The following is a 22,827-nucleotide window of genomic DNA, read 5'->3' on the forward strand; positions in this document are numbered from 1 at the left end:
GAAATCTGCTCCGGAATGACATATTCCGGGAAACAATTTCTAGAGAATATGTCACCGCTATTTCAAAACAAGTCCAGAAGAATCTTCACACCAGTATCAAAGCTCAAAGTAGGCACATCACAACTAAAGGTTACAACTGTTATACAGAAATGACTTATTTTGAATACTTTAAAGCGTGGCTCATTTTGTTCATTTGTTCAAGCGTTATGGCTCTTTTTTTCGCCTAATTGTATTTTTGGTCGCTCTGTAGATCTATGATTGAAAACCGCATGGCATAGGAACCTCGTTCGATTTATTATCGCAATTTAACAATTAGTGAAATGGGTGTGAAGGAGCGTGAGTGCAAATTCCTTGGCCATTTTAAATTTATGTAATCTGTCGCTTAGTTCCTGAGATATAACCACTGTGTCACCAACATTCTTGTGTTGACTGGCATTTTTTTTTTGAACACGTTCCTGAGCGCAAGTCTTCCTGAGAAATAAATATCTAAATGCGACACGTTTATTGGCGAACCAAAGATAATTTCAGCTCTATCTATCTATCTATCTATCTATCTATCTATCTATCTATCTATCTATCTATCTATCTATCTATCTATCTATCTATCTATCTATCTATCTATCTATCTATCTATCTATCTATCTATCTATCTATCTATCTATCTATCTATCTATCTATCTATCTATCTATCTATCTATCTATCTATCTACGTCTTCGTGGTGCTTTCGCGGCCTTTCATTAACTCAATGTTTAGTAAAATTGACACGGTAGGTAATGAGTATATGAGAAGCATATATGACAGATCGTAGCATTAAAATACGTCGTGCACATGATGTACCTCGAGATTTACTTCACACGGTCTAAATGCTCTCGCGGCCATTTCATTAAGATAGGGTGAGACTTCGGTCAAAAATCCCAAAATGTGATTTTGCAATCTTTTGATAGGGGATTTCTTTGTCTTTCGGAAAATTATTTGCACTTTGGTACTAGAGGTTTAAAAATATTTCTGGTCACTTTTTTTCGACACGTTGACAGGAAATGTGGGTGTACCTCTACGTGGTCTCAGCGCTTATCCAAAAACAACATTTTTCGAGTTTTCTGCATCCTTCTCGGGAACTATGGGGCACAAGCAAACATGACTTCTCAAGTGTTATTATTTGCATTTGCATAATTGAAACTAATATTAGTAGCCAATGTACATTTGTGTGTGCTAGTATAAAAAACATTCATAAGTGTCAATTTCAATACATCGACCTACTCAAAGAAACATCACCAATGTAGGTTTTTTTGAACGCTCACAATTTTAGTTCCACTTCTGTAAAGCGTTGGTAGCCACTTTTGTACGAAATTGCAATGATCTGCCGATAGTAGATTTTAAGAAAAAACTACATGTGTAGAGAACACGAACAAAAAATGACAAACACCAAATACAACTTAAAACCAGTTTGAGCTCCAATGCCAGCTGCGCCTACCTTTAAAATTGCTTGCCAATTTTGTAGCCAAGGCTTTTAGTACCAGTGCCGTACAGCCATACTCAATTTGAAAGTTTCACACCACCTTTTCTTAATGTACACTAAAATCAGCATGCTATGTTATTAGCGCTTAAAAAGCCCAAATGACAGGTCGTAACATAAATATTATGACATGCATACCAGGTACGTCATGGTTTATATGACAAGCTCTTTCTACAGAATGAAAACAACTGAAGAAATTGCAAGAAACGCGCGAAAATCGCATATATGTGTCGTCATAAACTGCGAAAAACTGATGTATACCCAGGGGCCTAAAGTTACAGAATAATTTAGGAAAATTCATTATAACCACAAACTACGACGCGGATGTAAACGTCAAAGGTGTTTTTTAGCTATACATTGGTAAATTTGTTTCAAAAGTTTTCTTGCGCGAAACACTTGCACGCCGATAAGCATTTCTTTTCTTAAATGCAAGAAACACGTATGTATATGTTTAAAAAAATCTTTAACATTTTTCCTTGCCTTTCTTCTGTCCTGACTTGACGGACACGTTTACCGTTCGGTTCTTTGAACAGTTCCGTCGGTGCCCCCGGATGCTGCTTCAGCTCGCTCAGGTCATCGAAAAGCACTGCGGTCCTGTTATGCATAAGCACCCACTGGTCTGGACTGAACGGCAGCCAGGTGTTGTTGGTTACGAAGAGACGTGTCTGGAGTCCAGCAGCAGATGCAGAGTCAGTAATGGAGATAAAAAGCGATGAGTGAGCTTGTGTTTACTGTGGTATTCTATTATGTGGAATATAGATTCAACGCTAACTAACATCGATTTAGAAATTTGCTAGCGATCAAGTACATCATATATTATAAGGTCTCGAAATAGAACACTTGCATGGGCGAGTTTATTAATGCCATTGCTTAAACTGTATTACGGCGAAAGCCTTAGATGCCACATCAAACACCACAACTGACCTGTCGGCGTCCGCGCAAATACGAGTCATGCAAAGAAATCATCACGTGATGACGTCACATGTCATCAAAATTGTGACGTCGTGATGACACCAATAGGACGTCACGTGACGTCACATGTTGTGTCATCACAAGACATTGTCGCTTTCTCAAATATTCGCCAATCACGGAGTGCAAAACAGCGTTAGGTGCAGAAAACTTTTTGAAGAAGCGGTGGATGATCAATTTATGGACTGAGAAGAAAAAAAAGGCCATGATTTGCTTAGCAAGGTGCGTGTTTGGGCTAGTTGATACTCCATTTGAACAGCTAAATGGCGCAACTTCAGGGACGATGCTTCAGAGCATTCACCTGTCTTTCGTCCCTGAAGTTGCGCTATTTAGGTGTTCAGACATGATTTTCGCCTTCCAGTTGTCTTAGACAATTGCAAGGGGGACCCTGTGAGTTTTTTTCCGTGTTTTTTACACTTCCAATAAGCGGAAAGGGATAGCTCTCGCCAGAAAATGACAGCCACAACTTATACACCTATTTTTAGTTCAGTAAGAAGGAAAATGCGGCCCAGTGCGACAGTAGGTAGCTGTCGTTTTTTGACACGACCGTTCTGTCTCGTCATAGTCAACAGCTACCCCGTAATGCCATTACAAACTCCCAGATTTTAATGAAAGATGACTGCCACATTAGTGGGACATTGATCGCTCTCTGCGACGAAGAATTTCAATCAGGACTGCAAGTGTTCGGTACTGTGTGTTTAAGTTTTTCTGTTACATACTTGTTTACTTCTTCTATGTCGGTGTCGGACCAAATTATGTGCAATATTTAGGGATGTGCAATTAATATTTTTAATATTATATGTGTATTTTGTCTAAGAGAAATTCTTCTATCACCTTTGTTCCGAGCAGACCATGCGGCCCAATGACACGGTCAAGGATATTACGAGCAACGCGGGGATCTTGAGAGCTGGTGGCATCATCCAGAAGGTAAATGTCGCTTTTTGAGTAGAGCGCCCGGGCTAAGGCCACCCTTTGCTTTTGGCCTCCACTCAGCATTTCACCCTGCACAGAATAAAAGATGTAGCAATATAGGTTCCATTTCAAAGAAGCCAGCAACAAAGAATTGTTGGGTTGCAATCACTGAAGGGCCTTTTGCTGTTGCAGACAATTTTCTTGACGGCCTTTCCCAGACGTCGTGTTTTCTGAAAGGTCTGTGGTATTGAGTACGAGAGAGTAACGATTTCTCATTGCTTTTCTTCTAAAGACAATGTTATTGAACGTGTGGTGACATCAACTGCTAACAACGTAATTATTGCTCAGATGGAAAGTTTGACGGCCGTGTATGCCAGGACTAGTCCCACCTGGTGTATCAACTCCACCACCACACCAACAAAATAGCAATCAGCAGTTGGAATGAAAGCGAAACCAAACGTAAATGACTAGCGAACAAACGAATGTAGACGCACCAGGGAACGTATGTTTGGTATTGCTTCCATTTTAAATCAGCGTAAAAAGAGCTTGCTGTATTTGTGCTAATCGAGTGCACGCTTATCGACTAATTGTACTCAACTAAAGTAAAGCGCAGAAATTCTTTGTTTAGCGATTCGCTCTTTTTCAGTTATCTTGGTTAGAGAAGACCATGACGCTAACGAGGAATGTTAGACACTTGTTCCCGTATACTGCTCCAAGTTTTAGTACGCATTGATGGCTGTCTGCGTTATAAATAGGGGTGAGAAACTGTTGATACAAGTAGCAAAGAGTTTAGGGAAGTGGAGATGATGTGGCTAAGTCCATTTCCGTGGGAGTACGCTCTCTGTAGACACCAAAAAGTAGAGTCGCTATTTCATATAAGAGGAGTATTCACTTAATTAGTTCCTGTAGCCTCGTCAACTACCGTGGGGAAGTGTACTTAACAAATGAAGACGAGGCTTCGATAACAATGCAATAAAGACATAAAAAAACTGGAAAAGCTTGTTAGTCTTGACGAATTCTCTAACTCTACGTTTTCCTACACATTTAAAGATCTAGATACTGTTTCGCAGCTTGAAATAATAAATTGGCGCGGTCATATAGAGCGTCACCTTTATGATAGCCATAAAAAAAAACAAGCTGGTCAAGGAAAACCATTTCTGAGATACCGGGACAAAATTATTACTTTATAGCATAAAGTGTTGAAAATTTGGATTCATATTGTACATTGATTGCGTGTGTGCTACATGAGCACCTTAGAACAGAAAAAGAGCCGCTTGAAAGAAAGGCGTTGATCGGATCGTTGCTTGCACGTTTTCTCAATTTGCACTTTGCGGGAGTGGGCCTCAGTGACGATATTAATTGAACGCCCCATTCCCACTTGATTAGTCTTGGGCCACTGGCAAGACTGATCCCGTGACATTTTTGAAAAAAATTATCACGGTGTTGTGAAATCATGTTGTCATATGATATCTACATTTGCTTGGTGTAATCCTAGCCTTATTCGAACACAATTGAATGTCAAAAGTTCTGCCCATATATTGCAAACGCCCTGGTTTGTGAAAGTGGTTTCAGAAAAAAGAAACGTTCTGTTACATTTCACCTTTTTTCAGCGTGAAGTCTACCTCGATATCAATAATCCACGTGCAACTACTGTGACTGAGACGCGTAATTCGTTACTTTCCTTCGCGCAATACACTCCTAATCAGGTCCTGGTTAAATGTTGGCTATATGCAGGAAACCAGTCGAAAAACGTCCTGTTCCTGGCTATATCTAGCATGTTAAGCGGAGCGTGATTAAGAGTATAGGCACATACTTGTTCGCCGTCAGCTTACCTTCTCTCCGGCTTCAGTCATGTCACCAGCCGGAAATCTCTCGATGTCCCGAATTATTTGACAAGCTTCCAGTACTTTCCAGTAGTACGACTCATCGACGTTGCCACCAAATATTATGTTGTCTCTTATGGTCATGTTGAACACGTGTGGCCTTTGGCATACAACACCAATCGTGCCCTGCGCATGTGTCCCGTGATGAGCATTCAGACTATTCATAGAACTCAGAAATTGTACTAGTTTTTTTCTACAAGGTGGTGAGAAACTTGAGTGGGAATATTTATTGCGAAGATTACTCGAAGGCTTGCAGCAGATTAGTTGAATAAGTTTAAGATATATAATTCTTTTGTCGGGATGGTTATGTACTGAACGCTTTTGTCAAAAGAATACATATACGCACCCTATTGTTCTAGTAACGGTGAAGACGCAAACACTGTCGAAAGTAGTAGTTACATATTGTTATTAAGCGAAAGTGGTGCGCAAGAGCACAAGCAACGCTTTAAATCACAATACTGGCGGGTGCAATAAATGGTCGTTGAATATTTGCTCTTTGAAGAAATATGTGCGTTGTTTATACATTTGTAATTGTATAAGTAAAATTTAGAGTAATCGCTATTGCTTAGTTTGCACCGCAATATCCCGAACTGTTTGCATCACGTATGTATGTTGCTGTGAAGTCACGGATGAGGGATGACAAACAAATTTTGACGAATGCAAGCGCTATAGACATACAGGCGGTTTAAAAAGAGCACAGGCATGTTGAAAACTCACTTTGAGAGCTACAGTGCCTCCAATGCGCTTCATGTCTCCTGTGACTGCGGACAAGAGTGAAGACTTTCCACTCCCCACAGAGCCAACAATACCCACTATGGAGCCGCTGCTCACGTTGACACTGACATTTTGAAGAACCGGGGCAACCACACTGCAGCTTTCCTTTGCCCAGGCAAAGGAGCAGTCGCGCAAGGTTACTTGCCCAGCTGCAAAATTATGTTATAAAGATTACCCAATGGAATACACAGATTTAATATTTTATTGCACAAACACTCGCAGCTGCTCTTCAGCTCATTAAAGCAGTATCAATTCAAGCAAATAGTAGCAATTGAATGCCATTTCGTGTAAAGAGACCTACTCTTCTAATCATTCATATAGTCCCCTTAGCTTAGAAGAGTTGTGCGCATGTGCAGAAGTGACTGTAACAAGTTAACAAAGCCGATAACTTTATTGTTTTGTGAACAACGAAGTTATGAGATTTCATCATCAGAGGAGACAAACCTTTCTGTCGGCCACAGGGATAAGCATGAGAAAAGCAATTTTATTTACAGGACGCTGGGAAATTTCGCTTCTCAAAGCTTGCTCATCTAGTGAAACTGTGTGAAATTATGCCGCATCCCTCGTGATCGCTGGTGTGATTATTGCCAAATTTGGCCCTGAAAGGGGCTGTATGTTGCAAGTAGGTGTATTCTTTATTTTCGACATAGGTCGGGGGCTTTGCCGCTTACGACTCTGTGGGCTATGTGTTTGTAGGCTATTAGTACTCAGGAGGAAAACTTATATACATGCGTATGTCACTGTCAGAACAGTGACCATGCCGGAACTTTTCAAATCTTTTTGTAAAGGGAATATATACTTCTTAAAGCAACGCCAATAATGACAGCTTTAATGTAACTGAAAAAAAATCTTATTGCAGCTCAGTAAGATACCTTCCACTTATGTAACACGCCCCTGAATGGTGGCTTTAGGATGTACCGCATACTAACGGATTGAGAAGACAATGAGAAGGCGACGGAAGCATTGGAGACGCAAGAAGATATAGTATAGAATTGCATATCTAATTGACTTTAATGATATATGGTGCCAGCAAAATTATCTACATTAGGGCTACATTATATACATGAGTCAGCTTTGGAATTGTGAAACACGAGCGCACTTACTGACACCTTGGGGACTTCGAAGGGTTTCTGCGGCTTCGGAATTCCATTCCTCATCGGCAAAAAATGACATCAGTCTTCGACAGCTGCGAAAAACCTTAATAACAAAAGGAACAAAGCAGCTGAGGTGTTTTCAACAAATTCACACTACCACTGTATATCTAACTGTTACCCGCTTGGATTTTTCAGAATCGCAGTTTTATCGTTTCAGTGTCGTTTTACGTAAGACCTAGTTTACTCCTTTCAATCCTTTTCTTGCAGTCTACTTACATCAGCTGTCCTATTGACGATTCGTTTTAATTGCACATAATACTTTTCTGAGTTTATTAGACTGACCAAGATATTATTAACCTTAGGATTATTCAGAACGCCACTTTTTCTTCAAAGTCCTTTTGCTAAAGCCTGCTTTTTATGAGAATAAATGCGGTTAACAGTTTATTTCCTTCGAATATATCTAGAATTTTACTATTTGTTGTAAGTACAAATGATTAGAGCTGCCCATATTTTTCGCAATCACTTTTCCAGTTTTCATGAAGGCCCGTATAACATTATTCTATGTCATCTTTGCGACAGGCGACGTGATTAAGTATCGCACACTTAGCACCGTAACTAATTATACTAAATGCGTTATATTGGTTCCTTTACAGCGATTCCGTCTTCTCCGAGATAGGCACGTATAAATATGTACACGTTACTTTTTGCCTGTTGAGAATGCATCGAAAATCAGTGCTATTTACGGCACTCCTTTTAATTCCATAATAAAGCTGACAACAATACCTGTGTTTGTGAAAATTGAGCTCTTATAACACGTAGCGTTCAAATTTCTTATCCACGAACTTTAATCTTCACTTGATTTCAGCTTCCTGTTCAATTTAAAAGTTGAAGCAAACATCTCTGGCTGGATAATTTCACCCTCACACCTTCATCACTATGTAAATAGGTTACTGCGGTGAAGAGTCTGTTTCCTGTTCGTGATCCCACCGACGGGATGGGTGCTTTTTCGTCGGCTTTAATTCATCTTAATTTACGTCATAACTGCAACTTTACAGTCAAAAGAAAACGAATAATTGCGTCTATGCTTCTCTTGGCCTTACTGTCTGTTGGATTCATTGGGTTTTGTCTATCAAGGACACGAGCATCTTCGAAAAAATGTCCTGCGCATCTTCTGTATATGTCTCAGACTTGCGACTTATCTGAAGTTTGATTTGAACGGAGCAGTTCTTTTATTTCACTAATTGGTCTTTACTTTTTCTTGAGCGCATTTTGCGAGACAGCTATATTGGTTCTACACCCGTAATAACCTGCTTCTCATATGAGCTCTCCGAACTTTACGTCTTATTTTTTCATGAAGGTTGACGAGGCAAACAGTGTGTCGATGCTTGCAGGTTACTTTTTACAGATCATATTGTGGTCACAGAGCTCTTCGACCTTTTTTTGAAACTAGTTCTACTTATTCTCGCCAAGGTATTTTTCACAAGAGGAGCCAAGATTGCGGCAATGAGACGTGTTTTCGGTGGTTGCAGCTACGTGGCGCTTAGGTCCGCTGACCTCTTCAAATTTTTCCGCCGGCATGTTTGTATTTTGGAAAGGAATGTCGCCACTGATATGATTGAACAACCACGACTGACGTTTTGATCTCGGGCACCTAATTTGCGGATAATGGGAACGCTTTGCAACCGCAGATTACACGGTGAGTGTAGGATCTACGTGATCTTGGGCAGTTCTTTATAGACTATGGCTCTAATGCTAGCTGTACAGGCTCACTCACTCTTGGGCCCGTATTCAGGAACAGAACTTAGGTGTCGCGTTAAGTTGACTTATGAAAGCACTAGGAATGAATAAGTTTGAGATAAGTTTGGGTAAAGTTTTAAAAAACTACACTTAAGGCTCAGTTATGAAAGTACCGTTTTTCTAGGTAAGTAAGACGCCTGGGAACGAGGCTACAAACGTTTTCATACTTGTTTTATTAAATATAGCACAAATAAATGACTGTATCTTTCGTGGAACACTGGCGGCCCTAAATGCTCTAGCCTTTATCAAGGTACATTTCGTTAGAGGCGAAATAAATATTTCTCGCTTTTGTCGGTGTTTCTGCCTTCGGATGGCCACAACAAAGCAGCCGCTGCTCAGCGGTCGTCGCTATAATGTGGCCGTTACAACTCGCGGTTATTTTGCCGTCTACAAGTGTATCGCGTGCAATAAGAGCGGTTTTTTCGTCACCTTACGCGCATTCCACTCCTTGTTTTTTTTTTTTTAGGCTTTTCAGCGTTTCGTGTATTTCTCTAACTTCTTTTATTTTCAGAGCGCCCGTCTGCTTTCCTTGTTTTAATAAGGAAAGTCTTACCATATGAAGGGAACCAGAAATAATTGCAAAAGTTAACAGGTCAGCGCCTTTCAGTCACAGTTTATTCAGGCATCCACAGCTGTTCTGCAGACGCAGGCTGCCAATAGATGTGGTTGGGCGCCCGCAGCAGCTCTACAGACGCGCGCTTCCAGCCATTCCTAATGAAAGCCTGGGTCTGCCGATCGGCAGCGGACGCCTGACTAAAGCTGCTTAAAGGGGCCCTGCAACGCTTTTTTGTCTGCATTCTGCAGCGCTGCAGTGCGTGTAGTGCTGAATACTGAGATGAACGCAAAGACAATGATCGAAATCGGTGCACGGTAATGGAAGTTATTAGCCTTCAAACTTCAAAACACCAGCAGACGACGAGGGAAAACGTTCGCTCTCGCTTTTCACTCTCCCACTGACGTCAAAGGCCGCTTCCAATTAGCGCGCGCCTCTTACAGAGACACACCGGATGACTCACCTCGTGCTGGCCGTTGTGCAGCGCTCCTAGCGTCCTTTCGCAACTGTTTTCAAATTTTCACATTTAAAAACAGAAATATTTCTGTACTCAGGAAGTATAAGGAGCGCTGTTCTAAGTTTTAGCGGACAATAGTGGTGCCTATTTGGGACCATATGAATATTACGAGCGACTTGTCGGGTGAAACCAACCAAACGCACAGCCAATGTCGTCATTCCCACGTGATGAAGCTTCACTTCCGGTCACAAAATTATCCCTTGTGTATCGCTCTAGTCCAAAAACAATGTGATATCTGGATTGAAGTAGAACTATAAGAGCTTGGTTTTTGGTGTTGCCACTCGCGCAACGATATCGGTGCATTTCACAGTTCGAGAAAACGATGAAAACTACATGCTTAATTTGTGTCGCAGGGCCTGTTTAAAAGCGAAAGACCCTCACCTTTCAAATATATTTCACGCATGTCATCGCCATGCAGTGGTGGAACGGGTTGACCGCGTTCGTTGTCGTTTCCACCCGTTGGCAGCATTTCCAACAGCCGTAGCACCGCTCGCTTGGTAAAGCGGTACCGCGACAGGAATTCCGCGCCATTATACTTGAGAACTGTGCGTAATGGCGGTGCGTAATGATATGCTTCATCCTGTGTAATTTCTTCCACACGGCCAGCAAAATCCGCAAAGTCGACGAGACCAACGCCAACAAGACTGCCACAGTATTCGCCCACTTTGTTTGACTAGAGAGAAAACAGCGAAAGTCGCCCTTAAGGTAGCCAGTAGTTTAATTTTACTTTCCGGTAGTTAAGTGCTTACCTTAAGTACAAGATTGCTCTGTGAAACGTGTTAAGAGCCGATCGGTCACTTAAGTCATATGTTAAGGATATGTTTCGCTTGTGAATACGGGCCTTAGGGTGAACACGGCACAGGGTGGCTGCGCTCAGCGGAGCGCTAGTGCATCTGTCGCGGCGATGCATTGAACCGAGGTGGCGCACGCGTACAGGGACGCACCGCTCTTGCTGTATTTCACAGCAAAGCAAGAGTGGCGCGCTCCACCGCTATAGCAGACGACGAGAAGCAGCTTGCGCGCCAGCGCCGCTAGGCGAAGATGCGCTGCCGCATCGGATGCAGTGGCGCCGCGCACAGCACGGCCTCCCTGAGCTATGTTCATCCTAAGAGTGGACGAGCCTGTACATTCGGAGTCGTAATGTGATGGTGTTGCTGTTTATGCCTCTTTTACAATGTTCACTTGACACTCACAATGCTCTTTATAAAACTCACCGGGCTCTTTAGCCTGGCAGCGTGAGTCATCGTAGATGTGAAAATATCCATAAGCGTCAGTATGTACACGCAAGAGTATATGGTAGCCGGACTATACATTTTCTCCGGGTTCATGAACGTAACGGTGGCAAATGCGAGAATGGTCATCTGAAAATAACAGTATGAAATTCAGGCTCTACACAGCAAATTAGATAAGACGATAAAAAATAGAAGCATCCAAAGCAGCAAAACTTTCTCTTTATAAATACATATCTCGAACATCTTTAGGATATGCATGACTTATATGGCACACTAACACGCTTATCCTGTATAGTTTATAACAATGTGACGTACATTGTTTTAAGTGTAAGTATGCGATATTTATGGGCACGTACTCCAACAGTTACGAAAATTGACATGAAGCTTCTAGGTGTTCGAGTGATGTTACAGCAAAAATCAAAGATCAAGAGGTCCTTGTGTGGCCTCTTAAACTGTCAGAGAGCCAGAAAAATGATCATGCATGCGTGGAGCACGCAGTATCGTGATAGCGAAAGGTCCGAGTGCAACTCACTGACATCCTATCGTAGCCTTTTCAAGATTTTTAAAGCGAGTAGACAGCTCAGAGAGTAGTGCTTAAATGTGTACATCTCGAAATACCACCAGACATGTTTTGTGGTCCTTAAGAGTAGCTGGCGAAATACACACAGGCTAGTGCTGCGGACACTTTATTGTTTATAAAGACAATGTGCAAAGGGAACGCAGTGTGCTATTTAAAAACACAATGTGCAAAAATACCATTGCAACGTCATTGCGAAGAAGAGCCATATGTTTTGACAAAAGCGACGCAAACGATGCGGGGTGCTCGGAGGCGGGCGCATTAGCAGGCGGCACTGCGATGAACTCCTCTCGCTCGCAGTGAAGACGTACTAATCCTCTCGGCGACCACGCATTGCGGCGTCTCCGAGTTGACGACCTTGCAGTAGATCTACGGAGCTGCACACGTGCCTCGCTGCGCGATAGATAGTGCCTAGAAGGTATTTCTCCAGAGCATCCAAAACTGTGCCATACTGCACCTTTCCATCTCCCCCTTTCCCTCAATACTTTTCACCAACCCTTCCTATGCTGTAGTATACATGGAAATATTCATGTCTCATTTTCTATCTGTCTGTATCTTTCTCTGTCATTCTATCTTTCTGTTTCTTTGTTCCTTTGTTTTCCTCTACTTCTCTGTCTATCTCTCTTTATATATATATATATATATATATATAATATATATATATATATATATATATATATATATATTGAAATAGGGGTGTTGCACGTCAAGAAAAGGTCAGACGTTGCTTTGCGAAAGGCTCTTTATCAGGCAGGTCTGGCTACTGGCGAGCGCGTGCGCGAGCGACAACCACGGCCACCGATCGTCGTCGTCGTCTTCCGTAAGAGCGGAGCGTCTGTCATTCATATTCAGTACAATATATATATATATATATATATATATATATATATATATATATATCTACACGCGTTCTCTTGCTTTCTACCTTCACGCCGGACGAATTGGCGCACGTATTCTTGAACCGAAGCAGAAGATGAACAAGAGGACCAAGAAGAGGACCAAGAAGAAGGAGAGGACGACGACAGCGTGCGCCGGTTCATGATGATGATATTCTTCAGCCGACACATTATGCTCGGCTTAAGCAGCTCCGGTGATAAATTAAAAAAAGAAATGTTCACTATAAACTGTTACCAAGCGGTGCATACTTACCACAGAGGTGGACGCACTGATTAGAGTCTCCAGAAGGCTATCCACTACGTTGACGCGGTAGGCTTGGTCAATCTCCTTCAGCCGCAGCTGAAGAAGCCTACTTCGAAACACGTCTTCTAGAGCTGACATCTTCACCATACGGAGCACAGACAGAAAATCGTTCAGCTTCTTGAGTCGTTCATCTCGATACTTGTAAAGTATATTCTGGAGATAAAAAGAGCAGCATACGCTGAAATTATACAAAAATGAAGTGATGAAGAAATAGGGACGATAATTATTTAAGTTAGCTAGGAACTCAAGGTGCCGTCGGCGGGCGAACCATGCGATTTTAGCGCAGTGCGGGTGATCGATGCACTAACTAGAAGTCCGTACACAGTATACTAAAGTGCTCACCACTGTGCTTTATTGAGAATGTAATATTGTTACACTACCTAACGTAAGAATATATACAATATTCATATCAAAAGTGTTTCCACTCATGTGTTCTTCTGACTTTCCCGTGCTCGGCAGCTACAAAATGTGTGCTCAAGTGTTTCTGGCACTTGCCAGTGATCGCAATTGGGACCTACAGTGAAATGGACTGGATGTAAGGCTATAGCAGTTCGCCAACTTGACGGGATTGTATATACTCAACTCCCTAACTTACCATCGTCATCCATAATTCTTTTTCTTCCCCGTTCCCCTCCCCCGGTGCAGAGTAGCAGGCTAGAGCACACTATCGCTCAAGCCGACCTATCTGCATGATAAACAGAAGGTCAGGATAATACGGTACACAAAGAAGTTGGAACGGGACGACGCGCTCCTAGCAACTGAAAAAAATTTTTATTCAGGAAAGATATAGTTATAGCACCATGCAATCATATAAAAGCCAAAGAGTCGACAAAAAACTAAAAACCTTCCACTCAGCCTGCTTACGTCAAGTGACGTTCTAGAAAGGCTATCTCTCCCTCCTGCAAGCTAATAGAGGGTGACTGATGCAATCAGTTTGCAGGAGGGAGAGATAGCATTTCTAGAACGTCACTTCACGTAAGCAGGCTGAGCGCAAGGTTTTTAGTTTTTTGTCGACTCGTTCGCTTAGATATGATTGCATGGTGGTATAAATGTGTCTTTCCTAAATAAAAACTTTTCCATTTGCTAGTAGAGCGTCGCCCAGTATCCATCTTCTTCTTTGTGTACCGTATTATCGCGCCTTTCTGTTTATCATGGACCAACACCAACTCGCCCAAATTTTCGCCTTACCGATCTACCTGCCTCTCTCTATATAAACCTAACATCTCTCTTCTATCATCTTTCGCTCCCCCTTCCCCTTTCCCCAGCACAGGGTAGCCGGTCTGAGAACTGGCTAACCTCCCTGTCTTTCCGTTTTTCTCCTCCTCCTCCTCCTCCTCGTCTCTCTCTCTCTCTTTCTCTCTTGTATTTTTGTGAAATTTTCTGCAGTGACAATATTACCCTTATGTTGGTGTGCACATGCGCGTCGTGCTGTTGCTTGCACCGCTCAGCTTCATGATGCGCGCTGAATTCCGGGGCCCAGCCCCTCCCCAACGGAAAAAAAGAAAACTAAGGTAAAGGAGGAGCACGTTAACGATGAAATAAATAAAGAAACTCCATGCCTCCACGGGAAATCGCAGCATGGTCACAGCGTAAGCTGGAGCAGAGGCCTCTTACGAAACCGTCGTAAGATACTTGATGACGCTTACTGCAAGTAAATCAACACGGAAAGTAGTGGCTCACTATGCGAACACTTATCGCAGTACTGCCACGAGTACTTTCTTATCCCAAAGGTAAATTGCGATGGGCGTGTCATTTGACGCTTCAAACTGTTTGCTATTTATAGACTATTTTACGTAAGACGTATGGGCGTCGCCGCCTTAAGCTGTTAAACGAGTGTTTTCTTATTTTTGTGTCCAGGGATGTGAACTGATAAGGTTGGCAAACGCCGAATGCACCGACCCAACCGTTTTCTTGTGCACACATTGTTCAAAATTTAAAACTGCAAAGTTCACAGCCCAATATGGCTGCACCGAAACACATCCGTAATATTGTCTATAAACGCCAAATAAGACGATGGTAAGATCCTGAAGTATGTACTTTACCACGGAAGTATGGCCACTGCTATTCAAGCTGTAACAGCTCCCGCGTTAGCCCAGCCTTATTGAGAGCTATAGAAAAGCCACTGCACAAATTGTGACAAAGAATTTTATTGGTCGCGTAGCTTTGAAACTCCCCGATGGAGGAAATAAACTCCAGGAAGGAGAAAGCCTTAGATGCCTCATCTAACGGGAAAGGTGACCGTCAGTGACGTCGGCGTGAGCACGAAGTTATGCGATAAATCATCATACGATGATGTCATCATGACGTCATCTAACGCCGGAACGTGTGACGTCATTAGTTTGCTATTACGAGATCGCATAACGTTACGTAACATGGCCTCATCAGATGACATCGTCGCTTGGCCAAAGGTGGACCGATCGCGGAGGCCAAGCAAAGCCACGTGAGGAGCAGAAAGCTTTCGGAAAGGAGGGGGGGGTCAATACAATTGAGCGAGAAGAAAAAGAGGAAGACTGCTTTCGCCTCGCTGTCGTGTTAAGCGAATGTGTAAGGAATCGTGTGAACTTTTGGAAGAGGAGCGGAGGGAGAGGTGGAGTGGTATACGGTGCCGTCCAGCTGGCCGCTACCATCACCATCCAGAGAAAACGCGCAGAAAGGACAAATATAATATGGCGTGAGGCTAGGTGGAATACCCCGCTCCTCCGAAGAGCGTGCACACCTCGCAGCCACATGCGTGACTCCTCGTACGTTGAATACCGCTGAGGTTGATGCGGCTGTTGTTGTTGCTGCTGCTACTGCTGGTGACGATCAATCGTGGCTTTGTATTACGGGATTACGGGTGCATAGCTGTTTAGAGACACACTGCCCCCTGCTCAACATCAGGTTTGTAGACTCGTGAAGATGCCCTTGGGCGATTTGATCTACAATCCCTCCATATGTCTTCTAAGATGGGAAAATAAATGCTGAGAAGGCGGCCACAGGGGCTAGTTGGTACTAAGTTGGTACTAAATCCTAGTTGGTACTAAAATAAAATTCTCTCCGCCACGGTGGTCTAGTCTTTATGGCGCTCTACTGCTGACCCGAAGGTTGCGGGATCGAATCCCAGGCCGCGGAGTCTGCATTTTCGAAGGAGGCGAAAATGTTTGAGGCCCGTGAAGTTAGATTGAGGTGCCCGTTAAAGAACCCCAGGTGGTCGAAATTTCTGGAGCCCTGCACTACGGCGTCCCTCATAATCATATCGTGGTTTTGGGACGTTAAACCCCAAATAATATTGAATGGAATTCAATTGCATTGTAAAACAAGTTACATGGGAAGCAAGAGCTGTGGCAGAGTGCGCGCTGCTATCAGGAACGCGCTGGTCTTAACAGGTTCATAGAGGAAGCAATGGCCGGGCCGCTGATGATGAATCGCAGCAGGGCGCGCTGTGCCGGTCGGATACCTTTAAATGCCGTCGCACTGAGCAATTAACATGGCGTGGTCCCTAGTGGATTCCTATATAGGTGCAACTGCAGCGTGCGTAACTACGTAGCTTGGCAGGTGGCTTCCTCGTGGGATAGAACGTCACTGTTTATACTGCGCATGAGTTCCTACTCACGATAATGAATTGTGACATGACCCCTTTAACGATTGGCCACCTTTAACGCGCGCATCCATCAAGTGTTTCGTATACGGTGTGACACCTGAAGTTTTACTATGCAACTGCAAAGTCATGTGCGCATTTCTGTTCCCACAAACACGCAGCAGCTGCTGCTGAGGATTGATGGTGACTGAGTTCTTTATCATGGGTGGCCGTCTTTAAAGCCCCTACTCGTGCCGTAACTCACATGGCGTAACACCCAGCGCGTTTCAATGCGTCTTCCAGCAACGTTTGCATCTACGCAGCTGCGCACTCGTGTCCACGCGCGACAGTGGACCTCTACAGCGTGTTTTGTTGTGGTGAGGCTTGAAGCAACGGCGAAGCTCTGTGGTAGGATTACTCAATCCCACGCAGAGTGCCAGCGTTTGGTCGCACCGGGAACTTCAATAATTTTGTCCCGTTATGCGTGATAGCTGTAACGGACACAGGCGGTGCCAGACGACATCGCCACCAATATTGGGCAGCAATTCGAATTATCCCATAACAGCGGCCGCTGTAAAAAGCATCAGATGGTAAAAATTAATCAGCAGAACGTCACTGCGATATGCTTCACAGTTACATCGTGGCTTTCGCAACCAAAACCAGAGAATTTGTATTTTGGAAATTCGCATGCAGCAACCTCTGAATCGCTGCGTTTTTGTTGGTAACTACGTGTTTATGAATCCATTCCGCTGACTTTTTAATTTAACATCGTTCATTAGTTTTATAGATGCAAGAAGTAATTATGCCGTTCCTGACTAGGTAGTAGCTAAGTTTGAACAGTACAGTCAAACTGGCCACACATATAAACAAAAAAAGTATAGAACTACTCACGCAGTACTTGTCAAGCAGTGGTTCCATAGAGAGCGAGGCGCTCGCGATGACAACGAGCCACAGGAGACAGGCGAACGCCGCTACACTTCCCATGCGCACACCAAGCAAAACCAGTGCAATGGGCACACACACGAAGCCCATTAAAGCATTTGGTAGGTAATAAATCGACACTGCGACGAGCCAGCTGTCGGCAGCTAATAACGAGGTCACATGGCCTGCAGGATTCTCTGCGAGGGCAGTGGCCGACAGGCACGTAACCTGCAGACGAGACAAGTATGACACATCCGACAAATAAAACCTTCATTAAAGCTAGCATTCATTATCGTGCCTATCATCAAGCGATTCATCACATCTTTACGTTATTTTAATGAGAATATAACACAGTGAGATTAAGCTACGCCATTTTCAACTGGCTTTTTCAACTAGTCTCAACTCGAACTCATTTTTGTTGTAGTAAAATATCGCTGTCCGTGAAAATATGTAAGTGGGCCATTATCGGTACATGATCACAAAGGTAGATCACAAAACCAACAACTACCGTTACGCTCCACTTATACACACATGATATAATTCCGTATAAGAAATGAAGCTTCTGTAAGTACACCATTACACTTTAAGATTACTTTGGGCCTGAATGAATTGCATTCTACATCAAATTTCCGCACTTAAAAAAGAATAGCTGTAGCGCGCTAACGGGTGCTTGAGTGTGATAGCGCGCTAATTTTACAACTTAGATTGCCTCCGTTCATTACACTCCACCGTTCTTATTCAGCACTGCCCGTGTTGATGGTGAAATTTTTGCGCGCGGCCTAACAGAGGACGTACTGAGAAAGGTAAATTTCGTCTGCGTTCATTCAAGCACTCGTTTCGCTCACGGTTCTGTAATGAGCATAGTCAGCTTGTACGCGGATTCCTCTTAGCCTTCACGAGAAGCTTCTTCTCTAGTGGAGCGCCGACAAAGCCGGGGCAAGGAACGGTCGGAACACAACAATGCTGGTTCTACTGAATACAACGGAAGGTGTAGGTCGGGTTACGTATAGGACCTTAGGAACCTGAGGGAACAGAACATGCGTTACTTCCCTAATGTTGCTTGCCTTACATATGAAGAACAGTGCCGTATAAACACTGACACTCCACTAGCTATGGAAAGCATTTGGTGTTCTAGCCGAAGCAAGTTTGTTTATATTGAATAGTGCCCAACGACAAGTTTTGCTGTGTTTGCGCCTTATTACGCGATAGCGCCAAGGAACTCCTTTCGCTGAAAATTCCGGTGTCGGTGTCGGCGGTGGCGTCTTTGGCTGTGAGTTTTCGCTCACAGCCAAAGACGTTGTCCGTGAGCGAAAATTTGATGCAGATGCAAATAAAGAAGTAATAAAAATGATGGCTGATCCCTCCGTCATAGGAATCGGTATAGCACGAAAGTGAAACGTACCGTCACAGAAGTAGTTTATTGTTTACAGTGCAATGGTATATGAGAGCTAGTACAATGTCTACTGTTTGGCAGATATTGCACTGATTGATGTGGACGCATCTCACTCACGTTGACACCTAGGGGCAATTCTCCGTATACCGACGACTAACGCCCATGATCATGATTTAACCCATGCGGTAGCTGAAATTCTTAACATATACGCGGACACCGCATATGATTAATCCCGCGCAAAGATGTCATCAACAAGCACATAATAAACACTGATACTCGATATGCACCCCTTCAAAGCGTCGTGAAATGCGAAGAGAAACGCTACGCGCGTCGTTTCTTCTCTCTAGCCTTGCCGTTACTTCTCACAGGGCGAGCGCGGAACGCGGTGCGACAGCCAGGCGAGCGTCGGAGAGCTATTTTTCTATATGGATGGATGCTATGAGGGAGGCTTAATTCGGCTGAAGCTGCCACCTCACGGTGTGTTAAAGCGTTGACGAAATTAAACTTGTATTGGAAACGCACCGAATGGACGGTCGTAGCAACGGCGCGTTTTTTTTTTTCGTGCCTGGTGGCACAGATGTCGCCGCCCCGTTATAAAGGAGACGCTCATAGTATCCATCCATCAATCCATGAGCACTGCGACAGGAAAGTGTGACAGATAAAAGGCGCGTTCATGTAGCCTCCGTAATATGTGTGGCAGTAGCTCAGTTGCCAAGCCGGTAATAAAGAAAAAAAAATGTGGCGGTAGCTCAGCGGGCTCACCGCCAGCCAGCCATCGTAGCGGACCGAGAGGTAATGGGTTCGACTCCCGTTAACGAAACTTTTTCTTAGTTTTTTTTTCTTCGCCATCTGATGGGGTTCATTTTGCTGACGTACTTCCGTGACGGAAATACGTTATGAAAGTCTTGGTGGACCCCGGCACAAAGAACTTTCGTGTTAAAATTCTTCGGTTGGAATGCCGGAGATTCGAACCTGCGACCCCTCGCTTCGTGGCGGGACGTGCTTAGCCGCTCGGCCATTACGCATATATCCTTCAGTATACTAACTTCAAACCATTTGTATGCACCATTTAGCGTTGGTGGTGCGTCTTAGCCGCTCGGCCATCACGCATATATCCTTTAGTAAACTAACGGCTAGCTATTTATATGCACCATTTAGCGTTGGTGGTGCGCACGTCTTGGGGGTTCTTCAGCGGCTTCATTATCACCCGCCAGATGGCACAAACGGCACACGGGGCGCGCTTTCAAATGGCATCGCCCCGTCGTGTGGCCGTGTGGCCGCATGCACGTATATTGTAGCGGGTGGGCGTGCGCACTTTCCTTGAGTCACTGTTTTGGTGTCCACCGAGAAGTGAAGGCAGGCTAGCGATTGGGAGGGCGATGCGAATACGGTGCGACTACGCTATCGCGTTCTACTCTCGAAAGCGAAGATCAAGCGTCCTTCAAGTTTTTTGAGGTAAACATTTCATGCTGGACAGCCATAGACATTGATAAACCAATCATGTTCTGACGTGCACTGCTAGAGAAATCATGTAATTTCTGATCGTGTTTCATTATGAGGTATTTTTCATGTTAAATGCGCTTTAATGGGAGCATGGTGGTCAGAAGACACTCGGCTGCGCACAACGCGGATATCATTCAATAACTCTATCGAACTTCAAAATGCGCCTTGTTTAACAGTGAGAAAAGAGCCAGCCAATTAAGGACTCTGGAAGGTTTTGTTGTGTTGACGATGCACTGATTGCACAGATCTTACAAATGCGCCTACTGAAGATTCATATAAGAATCAGCGTTTTCTTGACGGTTAGAAAACGCACTCAAAAAAAAAGGAAACATTAACTGATCAAACATGACTGTTTTATCAGTCAGTCGTACAATAAATTTGTTCTAATGGTTTGCCAAATGTGAGGGGTAGTGCATGCGGTAAAAATGCAGCGCTTACCTTTTTGAACACAGCAGTCTGAAGCAACAGCTGCGCTTTTAGCTGGCTCTGAACCGTGAAATAAGACTGTAGGCTTGACACGAGGCATTCGGCGATGCACGACGCACACAGTAGAATGACAGACTGATAGAAGGAGAAGTAACTGGTGCCAGCTAGTAAGCCGCTGTGCAGGGAAATGGAAATATGTCGAAGCTGAAGTAACCAATAGACTAGTATGCTTGGTAAAAGCTAAATGAAGCGTTACGCATTCTGCGCATGGTGTCATGCTTTTTATGCTCAGCCTGATAGCAGGATTGCACCGTATATAAAGGTTATGATCTGGTCACAAAGTTTCCAAGACGTTACAACATACAATCCCTTAGTCACGCTCTGTTTAATTAGGAGACCCTTCACTGTTCTCGAATGTTTAGACGCTAATAAATCAGATTTAATATGTAGCTCACGACAGTTCCCCCAGTTTGCCTACAATGGGAGCGATGAGCGCAAATTAGTATTTACAATGAGGACATGCACGTGGAATAATAGAAGGGCTGCCAGAGTCGTTTGCCTCTTAGCAAAACCTTTCACGAATGAGACATGATTTAAACTGTGTTCTCATGTCCAGATATCTGGTAATGAAGTACACTTGCCATTCTTTTCAGTTCATTATGCACAAGGACTTGTGAAAATGATTTTGTCTCTGATATATGTCGTGCATGAATACAGTTGTATGACAATTTCGCCAATCGATGCCATCACACATTGTTTGTTTTCGTTTTGAGTAGCTTGAAACAGTATATATCGTCATTTATTTCGATGTATAGTGTTTACCCCTGTTGCACAGATAGCATGTTCATCAGAAGTAGCAATTTAGTACAATTTTACAAGCAACAGTATGCCTTACTCCATCAGTAGCTTTTGATATATGAATGTCACACACAGCCTAGTTCCTACTAGATGTGGGATAATTTTAGGGGCGAAGCTCTTTAGGGTGTGGGTCGTTCCCTCCTCTGTAGTAGTAGTATATAGCCACCTCGCCCGATCGGCAACGGGCGAAGTGGATCGGCAAAGGGCGAGCGCCGGTCGGCAACGGCGCGAGGACCCTGCCGTACGAGAGTTAAATCACACTAAAGACACACTTTGCGGGCGATACACTCTAGTGAGCTTTCAACGTTTCGTCTTAATGTATATGATAAAGAAATTATTTCTATGAAAAACGCAAAGCACACCTTGAGGAAGATGTTTGGTTTTGGTAGGCTAAATGGGACCATGAGGCGGTGCGAAGCCAGAGCACTTGCACGATCGCGTTCCGTTGGCTTTCCTTGGGCATGCTACCGACCTCGCGTCGTGGAACGCGAAGAGGAACGCTGCGCGCGTCGTGTGTTCCCTCTAGCCTTGCCGTTAATTCTCACAGGGCGAGCGGGGAACGCGGTCGCTCTTGGCGCGCTTTCTCTTTCGCTCGGGAGCGGACACTTTCCTTGTATTTCACCGATCACAAAGCGGTGATAATGAAGGGACCACGTAAACCAACAGTACAATAAAAGTTTGATGTTTAATATATACTCGGTGTTTCACACTGTTTATATGATGTACTGGGCGAATTTCAGGGAAGAGTTTCACGGTTTACCGATGATTCCCTGCGGAGCTTCGCCCCACTCATCATCATTCACCCCGTGGATATGCTGTTATTTTTTTATTACAAATGCGAAAAAAGGAAAGCCTGTGAAGCTGCGTGCATGAATGCAAGTTTCTCATCGCAATAACACAAAAGAGAAGCCATAACACTTTGCCGAAATGCTTAATAAACTGCAGTAATTTATCCGCAACGTTTTAGAAAGCCAACGAAATTGCGACTAGGTACGTAGCAAATCCGCAGAACCAACTTCAGTTTTTAGAAGTAAGGAAATGTAAATGCAGGTAAGAAACACAACTCACACAAACAGCGGTATTCTGAGAAGAAGTGATGAATAGAAGAGAAGCGTCAATGAATTCGACCAGTACAGTTCCTTCCAGGC

General features: G+C 43.7%; 1 protein-coding gene across 1 annotated transcript in view; it reads right to left on the reverse strand.

Moving 5' to 3' along the window:
- Positions 1 to 22,827, reverse strand: part of LOC119397407 (ATP-binding cassette sub-family C member 2) — a 103,335-nt gene that overhangs the window by 16,106 nt on the left and 64,402 nt on the right. Inside the window, exons 2-10 of the mRNA XM_049416554.1 lie at positions 20,834 to 20,996; positions 17,470 to 17,727; positions 12,972 to 13,175; positions 11,228 to 11,374; positions 7,156 to 7,249; positions 5,996 to 6,201; positions 5,228 to 5,404; positions 3,318 to 3,485; positions 1,995 to 2,179 (exon numbers count right to left, since the gene is read on the reverse strand). Of these exons, the coding sequence (XP_049272511.1) occupies positions 1,995 to 2,179; positions 3,318 to 3,485; positions 5,228 to 5,404; positions 5,996 to 6,201; positions 7,156 to 7,249; positions 11,228 to 11,374; positions 12,972 to 13,175; positions 17,470 to 17,727; positions 20,834 to 20,996 (1,602 nt within the window). The remainder of the gene's footprint in view (positions 1 to 1,994; positions 2,180 to 3,317; positions 3,486 to 5,227; positions 5,405 to 5,995; positions 6,202 to 7,155; positions 7,250 to 11,227; positions 11,375 to 12,971; positions 13,176 to 17,469; positions 17,728 to 20,833; positions 20,997 to 22,827) is intronic.

The sequence above is a fragment of the Rhipicephalus sanguineus genome, chromosome 6 (genome assembly GCF_013339695.2).
Source record: "Rhipicephalus sanguineus isolate Rsan-2018 chromosome 6, BIME_Rsan_1.4, whole genome shotgun sequence".
NCBI lineage: Eukaryota > Metazoa > Arthropoda > Arachnida > Ixodida > Ixodidae > Rhipicephalus > Rhipicephalus sanguineus.